At 39.7% G+C, this 14,116-nt stretch overlaps 1 protein-coding gene across 1 annotated transcript in view; it reads left to right on the forward strand.

Moving 5' to 3' along the window:
- Positions 1-12,587, forward strand: part of MAOA (monoamine oxidase A) — a gene marked incomplete at both ends in the record, with an annotated part of 55,992 nt that extends 43,405 nt beyond the window's left edge. Inside the window, 6 exons of the mRNA XM_084258756.1 lie at positions 3,533-3,586; positions 7,852-7,909; positions 9,083-9,180; positions 11,886-11,997; positions 12,182-12,244; positions 12,441-12,587. Coding sequence (XP_084114882.1) covers positions 3,533-3,586; positions 7,852-7,909; positions 9,083-9,180; positions 11,886-11,997; positions 12,182-12,244; positions 12,441-12,587 — 532 coding nt within the window. The remainder of the gene's footprint in view (positions 1-3,532; positions 3,587-7,851; positions 7,910-9,082; positions 9,181-11,885; positions 11,998-12,181; positions 12,245-12,440) is intronic.
- Between the last annotated feature and the right edge of the window lie 1,529 nt (positions 12,588-14,116).

Raw genomic sequence — 14,116 nt, forward strand, 5'->3', positions numbered from 1 at the left:
AGATGGTTAGAATTAGATCATAAAGGTTTATTTCATTCATGACTTGCAACTTGACAGAGACAGCCAACACTATCTGCCCTTGGAAATGGAAATGTAAAAAGCACCAAAGATCTAAAACAGTTTTCAGATAAATCATTTAATATTTCATCAGCTATTCATAATTTTCATTGAAATACTGCATAAGTCTAAAATGTTTGATTCATGCTTAAACCTAAAATTTAACTAAAGCCTTTACTAGCAAGCCATAACATCAAGCAAAATTATGACACTGTCCCATAAAGTTCGGTAGCTCAAATTTCTTAAACAGTCCACAGCTTCCTCTGAAATGCTATTCTCTAGATTAACACAAATTCATCACTTCTCAGAATGATCTCAAATAACAGCCCTAAAGAAATTGCCAATCAAGTTTAAGGAACATTTTATTTTTGGAATAGGGGAGAGGATGACATGCCTGTTTTCAGCCCTTGCATTTTCAGTCCTGATCTACTTGTCTTTTGGTGTAGAATAAAAGAATACGATTTAAATTTTTTTTAAATGGAGAAATAATTTCATTATCATTTAGCTCATTTGGATTTTGAAAAGCTTTCTAATGATAGTAATAACTAAGGACTTCATGTCACAATTCTGAAGTGAAAATATATTATTGAGCAAATGAATATAATAAAGATTCCAGCAGAACTTCAAGCCCAGGTGCAATGAACACTCCAGTGCAGCCATAATCAACAAGTTTGCTTACTTACAGCTCCTTCCCTTTCAAGATTCATGGCCAGGGCCTCAGCACTCTTATCTACAAGATCGGGCAGCCAACCAGCTGGTCTGTCTCTCCAAGGCCATCCCCCAATGTCTGCACCTTTCCCCCTTGCCTTCCCCCCTTTTTCTGGGGACTTTGCAGCAATGGTTGTGCCTGCTGAAAAACGATGTTATCAATGTAACAGATATGGACACTGTTGTGTATAAAAGGAACCCTTGGTCTTTAAACCGGTGCTCAGACCCAGGTCTGGGACCTCATGCATGAGTAATAAAGCTTCTCCTGACCTCACCATTCCTGTTCTTCCTCTGCCTGGGTAAAAGGCTAGAATTCATTTCTACAATTCAATTCTTTAGAATATATATGTAGTTAATATCATCAGTATAAAAATAGAATATATTTCACTAAAGGGAAGCTGATGAATTATAACTGAGTTACTGAATTTGGGGACAGTGCTAGGCCATTTGGGAGAGCTCTGCAATGGGGTTGCCCTTCAGTAGTGTCCAGCACCGAGGCAATGGGGTGGGCCTTGGTACCCACCACACCTCAGAGCCAGCCATTCTGGGGCAGGTGGAGACCTTGAGCCCGGTAGTTCTCTGCTACAGAGTGGGGTTGATGGGGAATGGTTTGCCTATAAGCTCAGGGTAATGGGGCTTAATCCTGAAAGGTGACCTGGGTGGCCTACCATGGTCACCTTTACAGACACTTATTAATATTTGTTATTCCAGCTTTTACCAGGTATTGGCACAGGGCAGCAGTCATTAACTGCATGAAAATTTAATACATTAATCTTTTAAACACTTGATTTCTTTTTTATGTAAATTTATTTTTTTTACATCATTGTTCATTTTTTTAAAAGATTTTTTATTTATTTTTGTACAAGAGCTGGGGTACAGGCCAGAGGCGTGGGAGGGTGAGAGGATTCACCAGAGACAGAGCAGGGAGCAGAACAGGCAGACGACAGAAATACACTACTGAGGGGAGCAGTGGGCGTGACAGGAGACAAAATACCATGTGGTATTCTCGCCAGCCAGTAGGGATCTAACCGGCACTGCAGAGGCTGCGGACAGCTTCACGGTGCTGTGCTCAACCTGCTGCGCGACCGGAGAGGCCCCCATCATTGTTCATTTTTAAACAATATTTCCTCCCCTCCCCCTCAGGTGTAGTCCCCATAGAGTTTCCTTCACCAATGCACCCGTGCACCATCACCTCAGTCCCCTGTGCTCCTCCCTCCCTCCCTCTGATCCCTCTCCCTCCTTCTCTTCTGCAGGATGTCTCTGATTTATAATCATCTGTTTTTGTTGTTTTTTTTTGTGTTGTTATTATTTTTTTACACTGCTGTCTTATGTGGTTCCCCTATATTCCTGCTATAAGTGAAACCATCCGATATTTTTCTTTTTCCTTCTGACTTATTTCACCAAGCATAATTCCTTCTAGCTCCATCCATGTTACTACAAATGCCATGAGTTTATCTTTTTGGATTGCTGAGTAATATTCCATTGTGTATATATGCCACATCTTCTTGATCCAGTCATCTATTTTTGGGCATTTGGGTTGTTTCCCAGGTTTTACCTATTAGTGCTGCAATAAACATAGGAGTACAGGTGTTCTTTTGAATCACCGTTTTTGTGTCCTTTGGGTAGATCCCTAGTAATGGAATTGCTGGGCCGTATGGTAGCTCCATTTTTAGTGGACTGAGGAACCTCCAGACAGCTTTCCATAGTGGTTGGACCAGTCTGCACTACCACCAGTAATGCAGTAGAGTTCTTTTTTCACCACATCCTCACCAACATATGTTGGTGCTTGTTTTTTTGATATGTGCCATTCTTTTTTTTTTTTTTTTTAAAGATTTCTTTCTTTGTTTATACAAGCACTGGGTATAGTCAGAAGCGCAGGAGGGTGAGAGAATTCACCAGAGCGGGCAGCAGAACAGGCAGACGGTGGCAGGAGAGGTCTGTACACCATGTGGGACCCTCGCCAGCGGCCAGGGATTGAACCGGCACTGCAGAGGCTGCGGGCAGCTTCGCAGCCCAGTGCTCAACAGCTGCACCACCGAGGAGGCCTGATATGATATGTGCCATTCTTATTGGTGTAAAGTGGTATCTCAGTGTGGTTTTAATTTTCATTTCCCTGATGATAAGGGATGTTGAACATTTTTTCATATGCCTGTTGGCCATTTGCATTTCCTCTTTCCAGAAATGTGTTTTAAGTTCTTTAGCCCATTTCTTGTCTGGATTTAAACACTTGATTTCTTATTGTAAGCAAGAACTGTACTAAATGATAGGGGCAAAATATTGAGTTGGAGGTGACCTGCCATTTAAAAGCCCACATCCTCATAAGGGATTTTAGACACAGAAGCAGGGGCATTTGCTCTAGTAGAGGGACATACTCGGAGGATGTGGGAGAGCTCATTTATACTGAGTAGGTAGAGACAAAAGCCCTTCAAAAAGGGGCAAATTCTTATAGGAAGAATGTAGGGCAACCAAATAAGGGATCAGGAAAAAAATAATAAAAAAAATCAACAGGCAACTATATCAGAGACATTCTGCAGGGTAGGGGGAAGGAGAAGGATCAGCACAAGGGCAGGAAGTGTACAAGGGACTATGGTGATGCTGCACGGGTGAATGAGTGGTGGGAATTTCACAGGGACTACATCTGAGAGGAAAAAAACACACATTGTACAAAAGTGAAGAATGATGTAAAAAATACATAAAATAAAAAAGGGGCAAATTCTTAATATAAACAGCTGTAATCTGATTGTTCTTATGTAATCTCTCTTTCCAGCTTCATTCTTGCCCGAAAAGCCGTCCGTCTCTCCAAGCTCCATAAAGAAATAAGGTAGGAATTTACATCTGAAACACAAACAGTTCACTTTATATTGTGCTTGTTGCACTAACAGCAGTATAACACATTATGAAAAACCCAATAATTCTCTATATTCTCAAAGTCCCAACAAATCAACCTTTTTGTATTTTGCAATAGTTCTCTTGACTCTGTTGTTGCTATTGAGCATATATTAATGTAATTTTACATACCTGTGTACCTGTGTTAATTTTACAGTGGTTGAAAGATAGGGTTTCTTGTAAGATGGATGGAGAAAAATCTTAGAAAAAATTAGTTCTGACCTTAGAGGCCTGAGTCCCCATCACTTTGCAATGCCATTATCACCTTTCCAAGGTTTTCTGACATGTGTGTCTTTTGAAGATCAATTCCATATATACAGATTTTGTAACCAGTTGCAACTTGCATACATAAAAGTATTCCCCACTGATTATCTAGGGCACAACTGTGATACTCTTTTCACCCAAGAGCTTCTTTGTATGAAACAGTTATATAGGGCAGTGGTTTCCCCCCTCCCCTTTCTGTTTCCATTTCTCTCTTTCTGACTTGTTATATTTGTTTTATTTTGTTTTGCCTTGGAATCTTTTGTTCATATAGAAATCTGACTTCAGAATTTAGGCTACCAGAGGGAGAGGGTGGGAGGTGGGATCAAAGGGGTGGCGGGACCCAGTAGTCTATGGTGGAGGACTATAGGTGTTTTGGTGGTGATTGTGGTGTAGTAACATAACATCTAAAGAGGTGTGCGTGTGTATACCCAATCATATAGTGTTGCAAACAAAAGTTACCTCAACAAAAATAATGCAATTAAAAAAATCTTAACTGGAACTCTTACCTGGAAATAGTCATTTTAAGTGTTGGGAAACTGCCTTGGGAATTTCTGGGCTTTCCATTCTTTATGGTTGCCCTAAATCCTTTGTTAACATATAGTGTTGCAATCATATAGTGTTGCAAACAAAAGTTACCTCAACAAAAATAATGCAATTAAAAAAATCTTAACTGGAACTCTTACCTGGAAATAGTCTTTTTAACTGTTGGGAAACTGCCTTGGGAATTTCTGGGCTTTCCATTCTTTATGGTTGCCCTAAATCCTTTGTTAACTATTGAAGACGACCAATACACACACAAATATTAATTTTCTTTGAATTTGATTTTAAAATTAAACATTAAATCCACTAAGTAGTCCTTGCACTGAGTGCTACTTTGATGACTTTGGAAGTCAAAAAAGGCTGCAGAATGAGTTCCCATATTCACATGGCATTTTTTTTTTATTTGAGCAACCATGAGATTTGGTATCAGGAAGGGAGCTATTTTAATACCCACCATACATGAAGAATTTGGGATCCAGTAACAGGGAATGATAATCTGAGGCTCCACACCTAGCTTGTGACAAAGTCAGGAGTAGCATCTAACATTTTTTTTTATTACACCTCACTAAATTTGATATTTTCTTTTGGATTTCCTGCTTTCCCTCCTTATTAAATAGGAAAATAAATACCAGCTTGGATGTAGACATGTGGTTATGATTGTACATGCTGGCTGAACTTAACGAAAGTTTTGATGAGGCAGAAATATATCATTAACTGGAGCATTGATTTCCAGAATCAACTCTATCAAAATCGTTCAAACAATATTTAGAAAATATATTTTTTCTGAGGTCAGTAGATTATGATTCAGTAAGTAAAGGGTAGGACCTAAGTATTTCTATTTTTTAAACAAGCTTTTGAAATGATTATGATGAGTAGCCAGATTTAGAAACCAGTAAACAAATTCAAATACAAGATGATTTACAGTGACCTAATGAATTAATCAGCTTTCTTGTGTTATATACCTTTACCACAAAACCTTAATTTTAATGGGAGGAAAGAAAGGGGGAAATAATTTCCTGTTTTATTTGCATAAACTTTTCCTTAGCTCATCTACTAATATTAAATATAGTGACTATTCCTTATAACATTTGTGTGAAGTAGGTGAGAATCGGTCATCTCATCATCATAGAGTAGGAGAGAGGGTGCCATCCTAGCCTGAGGATGGATTTGATTCACAAATATTTATAGGGCACCTACAGATGGGATGCTCAGGAGATTAGAACCTTGGCCCTGCCATTAATTGCTGGATGATGTTGAACAAGTCTCTTCAGCATGCTGATCCTCAGCTTCCTCATCTTTGAAATGAGTGGCTTGCATTACAGAGAGAAACACAGACAGATGGTTGTCTTGAGACATCTTCCAGTTCTTCTGTTCCTTTATGATTATTGAACAGCCCCTTGGAGGAACCCCAACTTTTCCTGTCTGTACTGGAGTTAGATGACTTTAAGATAGCCACCTACTGTGTGATATCATCTCAGGAGTGGTATTTGTCCCTCCTTTATAACTTCTCATGGTAAAATGGTGGCAGTAAGCAACAATCCCACCTCCTTCTCCTTACTTAACACTGTGTACCCATTATATGGGAGTTCTGGGAATTATATAATTAGTATAAGTGTGAGCATCTAGATAAATCTGTAAGGTTACATTTTGTCCTACATTTTTGAGAGACATAATAAAAATATTTTCTTATGTAATTGGCAGCATAAAACAGTATCTTTTAAAATCTGTTTCTTTTATTACTATTAAGTATAAAACTTCTCTCCGCCCCAACCCACACACACACATTTTGGCCGTTTTTCTTTTTACCATTTTTTTAAAAAAAAGATTTATTTATTTATTTATACAAGCATTGGGTATAGTCAGAAGCGTGGGAGGGTGAGAGAATTCACCAGAGCCAGAGTGGGGAACAGAACAGGGAGACCGATGAAACACTGCTGAGGGGAGCAGCGGGCGCGGCAGGAGAGGTCTATTGCACCATGTGGGACCCTTGCTGGCGGCCAGGGATCGAACCAGCACTGCGGAGGCTGTGGGCAGCTTCGCAGCCCAGCGCTCAACCGCTGCACCACCAGGGGAGGCCCTCTTTTTACCTTTTAATGCTTGTTTTATGCATTTGAATTAAACTCTTTGCCACATTTTCAGCAAAAATTTTCCAGTTGCTTGTTAGCCTGTAGCAAATATTTTGGAGCATTTTTAATGTCCAAACTACATAAAGACTAGAGAAAGTAAATACCAAAAGTATGTATGTAACTGGTTAGTGTGAATCTTGTCAAACAAATCCTGAAATAAAACTATTAATTTCTAAACAGTTGATTTTAGTAAATTAGAACTTTCAAATTTCACCAGAAGTGCTTGTGAGTTTAAAATGTATCTGTTTGAAGAAGTGCTTAGATAAATTAAGCCACTGATTTTTAGGACATAATACATGCCATGTTCTGTGTTAGTCATTTGTGTAATAAATTATGAGGGTAACCAAAGACTGATGTAATATCACAGTGTACATCATGCCAGCTGCCTTTTGAGTACTGTGTTCACAGAATATTCTGTCAAGTGCAGATTATTAGACTGGAATGACCATAAGCCTTTCCTGCTGTAGCATATTTTATGTTATGCTTAAAAGATTAAATGAGCTTTATATATTTGCTGATCTTTTAATATATTTGGTGATCTTTAAAAACAAAGTAAGATAGTTAAACAACCCCATTATATGTACTATAAACTTATAAAAAGGAATATTTTAGAATTCTACATATTGCAGAAAAGTGATTTAGAATCAATTCCTAAAACTGATTGACTTTAATCTCATTTCCCCCATTTTAACCTCAACTAGTTCTCAGGTGCTATTCTGGTAGACAAAAATGTTAAAAAGAAGGAAATGTCCTTTGACTCTTCAAATCAATTGACATACTGAGACTGAGTTAATCAGAGGGCAGAGATTTGTGGGACTGTTCATTTTTGGTAGTTGCAAAAGGATTTTAATTTTAATTTTTCCTTAATAAATAAATATGGTTCATGGATAGTGTCATTTTTATGTGGAATATAGAGAAACTGGACAAAGAGTCAGACAAAGCCAAACTTTAAAACTAACCCTTGAAAGCTGACCACAGATATGAAGCATCTAGAGGGGGATGGGAAGCACACCATGGACTATGGTGGAGGTCTATTTTGGTGATGGGAAAGCAATGGTGACCACACCCGAGAAGGAGAAATGTAACACTGTCAACATACTAGCAAGGATGTAAAACAATGGTCCTTCGTTAAATTAAAGAAAGTTAATTTTTTTAAAAAATCTGGATAATTTTGACAAGAGACCCCCAGCACTTACTGCTTTTGGTCTATACTTACCAATCATTACTTCCTTAACATTTCTTTGTTTTTTTTTGTTTTTTTTTTTAATAGGAAGAGGAAGATCTGTGAGCTCTACGCCAAAGTGTTGGGATCTCAAGAAGCTTTACATGTGAGAAACTCTCAGCTTTAATCCCTACCAGGTTCTGCTCTGTTTGTTCCCAGTGGTAAAGCAAAGCAGATTATGGTTTCCTGACGGTCTTCTAAAGAGAGAGTGCAAAGGGATGTGCTCACTGAAGGATTAACTTCAGTGACCAAAGGCCATTAAAAGCTGCTGTCAGTTGCATGTAATTTCTGATGCATGGTTCCTTGGGCTATTTAAATGTTCCCTGGCTAACTAGCAGCTGGTTGTAATCAGAGCCTGGAGCTACAGGTTTTGTCTCCAGGGCGGTTGAGATCATTTTCCAGAACAGAGGTTCTGCCCTCCTGTCAATGTCAACTGAATGCTATGAAATAAAATCCCAGATATGTTATCATTTGTTGGTGAAGGCACAGTAGTATATCCTTGATGAGATAGACTGAATCTGGACTCTCTGCCCAGGTCAAAGTCATAATAATTTATTTTTCCATTTGTAGACTTAATTCACAGCTCATTTAGGATTTTCAGTGCTTTCAATCAACCACTGAAAGAGATGATGAGAATAAAATTCTTTCTAAAGAACCTACCACATAGCTGGGGGCTCTTCTGGGGATGTATTTCTGAACTGTTCAAATAATAAATTTGCATAATGTGTTAAGGAAATCAAAGTATGTTCTCTCATGACCCTTGGGAGGAACATTTTTCATCTTAATGTTCCTTCTTAGGATTTCCATCATTCAGTTCTACAGCTTAGAGAGTGGTTTGGAAAAAAGCTTTTCTTACACACTGTGCTTATAGCTCCTCCCTTCTACTCTTTACTCAGCAGAAATGCCTCTATAGATAAGGAAATAAATTTGCTATTTAGAGAATCCAGAAATTTGAGCAGACCTTTCCAGAACCTGATTGTTGATGGGGTTTCCTGAAACCTTAACTCTAAAGATACAGACTCTGGGTGAAGATGCCTTCTCTTCCAGTTAAATACATCATGTCTCCACAATTCCAGCTGTTGGTAGGGTTGCCGTACATGTTTTGTTACTTGGTGCCTCACAAAGGCCATGAATCACTTGCTGCTGTCATGTTTCCCATTAGCTAGAAAAACAGGGCCATCTTTTTCCTTAATGTAAACTTTGTGTTAAACACAAAACTTCATTGTTGACTAGCAGCATTTAAGCTTTCTTTATAACTTTTTCTTTCCTCTGACTGTAGCCGGTACATTACGAAGAAAAGAACTGGTGTGAGGAGCAGTACTCTGGAGGCTGTTACACCGCCTACTTTCCACCTGGCATCATGACTCAATATGGAAGGTACTCACCAGACCCCGCACCAGTTAATGCAAGACATGCACCAAACTTAGAGTAGTTGTTTAGAATTTTACTTATTTAATTTGTCAGTTGTTTACATGTCTATATAACTTTGGGGTTACATTTTTACTCCTCCATATGGCACATGTTTCACGCACCCCTTACCAAACCACCTGTGCCAATAGAATTTTAGAAATAGTAGACACTGTTCCTGTTTCTTTTTTTTTTTTAAAAGAGGCATGTATTTTATTTATTTATTTATTTATTTGTTTGTTTGTTTGTTTGTTTTGTTTATTTGTACATGCACTGGGTACAGTCAGAAGCGCGGGAGGGTGAGAGAATTCACGAGAGCTAGAGCGGGAGCAGAGCAGGCAGAAGGACCGAAGTACACTGCTGAGGGGAGCAGCGGGTGGCAGGAGAGGTCTGCGTGCCATGTGGGACCCTCCTCTGGTGGCCGGGGAGCAGCCGGGGATCGAACCGGTGCCGCAGAGGCTGCGGGCAGCTTCGCAACCCAGCGCTCAACCGCTGCGCCACCGGGGAGGCTCAGACACTATTCCTGTTTCTAATGACCGGAGAGTCAGATTATATATTTTTGGATATCTGTAGATATGTAAATGTGTTGGTACATAGAACAGTATCTGTCAGCACATAGAACAATAACAGAATACTGCCGGGGATTTCAGATGTCAGCAATACATGTGAGAATTCTGTAAGTCGTGGTGTCCTCCAAGGGATGTCTCCACTGCATACTGTTCAGGTGTGAAGAGGTTATCTCCACAAAGGGTCAGGGAGTCCACCTTGGCTTAAAAGTCCCATGCCTTATGGGAGCCATTGTCTCGTATAAAAGCCTCATAGTCACAGTGTCTAGGGTCCTTATGAGAGACATGCCCAGTCCAAGAGGTGCCACACTCAGGGAAGTCCAAAGTGATAGCCTCCCACTAGGCATTTACAATTGATATGCAGTTGCTCCTGCCCAGGTGCCAATGTGGGGTTTGGGGGAAGCTTATTTAGGATAAGTGGTGATTCTTGGTAACTTGGATGGTATTATACCTTCATCAGGTTTCTGGAGGAATAGTACTAGAGAATTAACTCACGATCATATTTGTCTATGGAGAAGGAAGGAGGGTTTGGTAAACCTTTCCTTACATGAACTTTGTCTTTTGGTTGATTTTTCTTAATTGAATCAAATAGTCTTTGTTAGTGATAGCAGGATTAATTGACTGGAGTTGTTCTGGAATCAGAGTAGAAGTCTAGAGGATGGGGCGAGAATCAGGAATAGATGAAGTCAAAGATTGCTGAATTGGAAAAAGGTGCTGTTGGGTTGAGGCGAAGGCCTATGAGGTGGAGATGTTCCAGCTCGGGAGATTTCATAAAAGTGGTACAGATGAGGCAGGGGAAGCTTGGAATTGCTCTTTCAGCCCAGCCTTCCTGGGTTCTCTTTATCAAGACCTCTTTGAAAGAGGAGAGCCATTTTACCTGCCCTCAGCCAATCTCCAGGTAATTTCATAGAAGACTGTACAGAGGTTGCTTCTAATTTTTTTTATAATTTATTTTTTTATATCTTTTACATCATTATGTATTTCCCATAAAATTCCCACCAGCAGTTCACCCATGGACCATCACCCTAGCCCCTTGTGCTCCTCTCCCCTGTTTTGATCCCCGTCCCTCCCCCTCCCTCTCAGAATGTCTCTGATTTATGGTTGCCTGCTAGTTTTGTTTTATTATTATTATTATTATTGTTGTTGTTGTTGTTACTTTTTTCCTGATCCCTTATTTGGTTCCCTTGTATTCTTTTTATAAGTGAAACCATTCAATATTTTCTTTTTCCTTCTGACTTATTTCACTGAACATGATCCCTTCTAGCTCCATCCATGCTGCTGGGAATGGAGTGAATTTATCTTTTTTGATTGCTGAGTAGTGTTCCATTGTGTATATGTACCATATCTTCTTGATCCAGTCATCTGTTTTTGGGCATTTGCGTTGTTTCCATATCTCACCTACTATAAATAGTGCTGCAATAAGCATAGGGGTGCAGGTATCTTTTTGAATTAATGTTTTTGTGTCCTTTGGGTAGATTCCTAGGGGTGGAATTGTTGGGTTATATGGTAGCTCCATTTTTAGTAGGTTGAGGACCTCCACAGAGCTTTCCATAGTGGTTGGACCAGTTTGCACTCCCACCAGCAGTGTAGGAGAGGTTGTTTTTTAAAGAGACAGACATATAATCCTTTGGGTCTCTCCTTTGCTAGAAGTCAGTTACTCTCCCCATCTTCTCACTCACCAATGTGGTTCCTCCTGATACCTTTGGAGTGCCTGCATCCCTGGTGTCTGGTTAGATGTGATCTTACAAGGAATACACTGCTTGGAAAACAGTGTAGAGAGCAGAATTGACTGCAAATAGTTAATACACAGCAAATATATCTGATTGTGGATTTATATGCCATTCTGGCTAGCTTGGAAAGGTCAGCATCACTTTTAGTGATTGATGATCTGACAGTCTGAGTCTCTCTGGCTTGAAAGTTCATATCCTTGGGTGCAGGCATAGGAAACAAGGAGGGACCTTTCTTTCTCCTTTGACTGAGTTACATGGGTGTTTTTGAAAGGAGTTGAGTTTCCTGATCTGCTGTTGGGTAAATGAGGAATAAGGATTGGCTCATTTACTTGCAGCGCCTTCCCAAGTAACTGTATGTGTCTGTTGTGTTCCCTTCAAGGGTGATCCGACAACCAGTAGGTAGGATTTTCTTCGCCGGTACAGAGACTGCAACACACTGGAGTGGTTACATGGATGGAGCCGTAGAAGCTGGAGAACGGGCGGCTAGAGAGGTAAAGGAAGGAGCTGGCTCACTCTGAGTCTGGCATCTGGTCTTTCTAGATCTGGACACTGGTAAATCTGTATATATCACTTCTTTGCCCTTCACCCCACTCATGAGGCTCATCTGTTATCAGCAGGCTCTTGAATCCGTGAAAACTACACTTCATTTCATAATACCGTGACTTTTCCTTCCAGGTCTTGAATGCTTTGGGGAAAGTAGCAAAGAAAGACATCTGGATCCAAGAGCCCGAATCACAGGTACATTTGGTGGGTCCATGACATCCATAGACCAGTAGCTAACTGCATGTAAAACTCCTCTCTCATCTTCTAGCCTCTGCTGTAATTATAGGTGCCACTCTCCAGGGCATGTCAGTGCATTGATTTTACGGATATGGTTTGCCCCTCTTTGTCAGTGCAAGAGGTTTCTGCTAATGATCTCTGTTTATCCATCTAGGATGTTCCATCCATGGAAATCACTCACACCTTCTGGGAGAGGAATCTTCCTTCAGTGCCAGGCCTCCTGAAGCTCATTGGATTTTCAACATCAGTAACTGCCCTCTGGCTTGTGCTATACAAATTCAGGCTACTGACACGATCCTGAAGCTTCATGCTTATGCTTTTCGCTTACTCTTTTCTGATACCATCAAAAAGAAAATCTTGACAAAGTCTGTGTCCTTGGATCATCTTTAAGTCACAGACTAACCCTTCAGTTTAGTCTCAGTCACTGCTAATGTAAAAATAACCTGAAGACTCACCTCATTAGATCAATTTCCATATTGCTAATTGTGTAACTAACTTGTGCTGACTGGTGGAATAAACCTTACGACTGACTTCTTAATTTCAAGAAGCTAAAGTTGAAGTGTGTATCAGCAAAATTTTTTGTGTCCTGTGTTTCTCCCCTTTAACACCAAATGCCTGATGATAACAGAAATGAAGCATTTATCTTTCTCTCTGTAGAGGCTGAGTAGTTAAGACCCAGCTTGTGTGTCCTTTTAAGTCCTTCGGAAATTTTGAAGTGTAGATCTAGAGCTCAGAGGCTCACAACTTTCTGGGTGAGCAGCTCCTGCTTTGAATGAGGGAACAGTAAATGAAAGCCATGCAGGTAGGCCAGTAGGGAAACATCTAGTAGGCCACTGCCTCAGGATTTCCTGACCGGCCACTTCTAATTCCATTGAAATTTCTAGCTATCTATCTAGTCTGAGCACTGGCTTGTTTATGTTTTCCTCTTTTGCTTCTTAAAGGGGAGAGTATTTATCAAGGTATAGTGTTTAAATTGACGGGCTGTGATTTTTGTGCAGCTTCCCAGATGAGCAGAGTAAAATAGCGGCAGTGCTGTCCCTTAAAAGGCCTCCCTGACCAGCTCCACATGAGACCAGCTGCAGTGGCTATCTCCTCCTCCTCTTGGAAGGTGGCTGGACATCACTGCTTATCACCAATATTAGCATCTCTGCCAATTTCAGATAAGCGGTATTTTCCTTTGTCTTAGGTATACCCTGGCTGTCTGAAATTCCCTAGTAGCATATATATTTTCTTTTTTCCTAAAACTATGGTAGAATTAGGCAGATCTTTTCATTTAAATATGTCTTCAACATGTTTACCTTTAAATAAATGTTAGCCTGCCAATTTCAAATAAGTATTGAAATACACTTGATAATATTTCTGATTACTGTTTGTTGAGATGTGATCAGATGCAGAAAGGAAAGGAAATTCAGACTCTCTAGTATAGCCTAACTTGCTTTAGTTATCAAATTTTATAAAAGACATGAAACATGTTTTTATATATGAAGGCTAAATTCTCTATCTTAGGAGTGACATGGGCCCAGAACGGGGCCTACCTCTCATCTTTCCTATTTGAAAGCTGTCAGATTTTTAAAAGTCCATTCCAAAGATTTCAAACATAAAATGCTGCTTTTTAATATAAATGTCTGGGATATTCAATACATTTGTGATCAAATAAAGCAATTGAAAAGATTCAGCAGATTTGGGCACACAGGTGCTGAATATGCAGTCATATCTTATCCCACATCGTTGATGGATAAGACATTTCATTTTAAATGAAGTTTCTGGAGAGCTGAAGCTTGCTCTTTTATGTGCCAAAATTTTTAAATAAAAAATGTAATGGACATATTT

The sequence above is a fragment of the Talpa europaea genome (assembly GCF_964194135.1).
Source record: "Talpa europaea genome assembly, chromosome: X".
In the NCBI taxonomy this organism is placed as follows: Eukaryota; Metazoa; Chordata; class Mammalia; order Eulipotyphla; family Talpidae; genus Talpa; species Talpa europaea.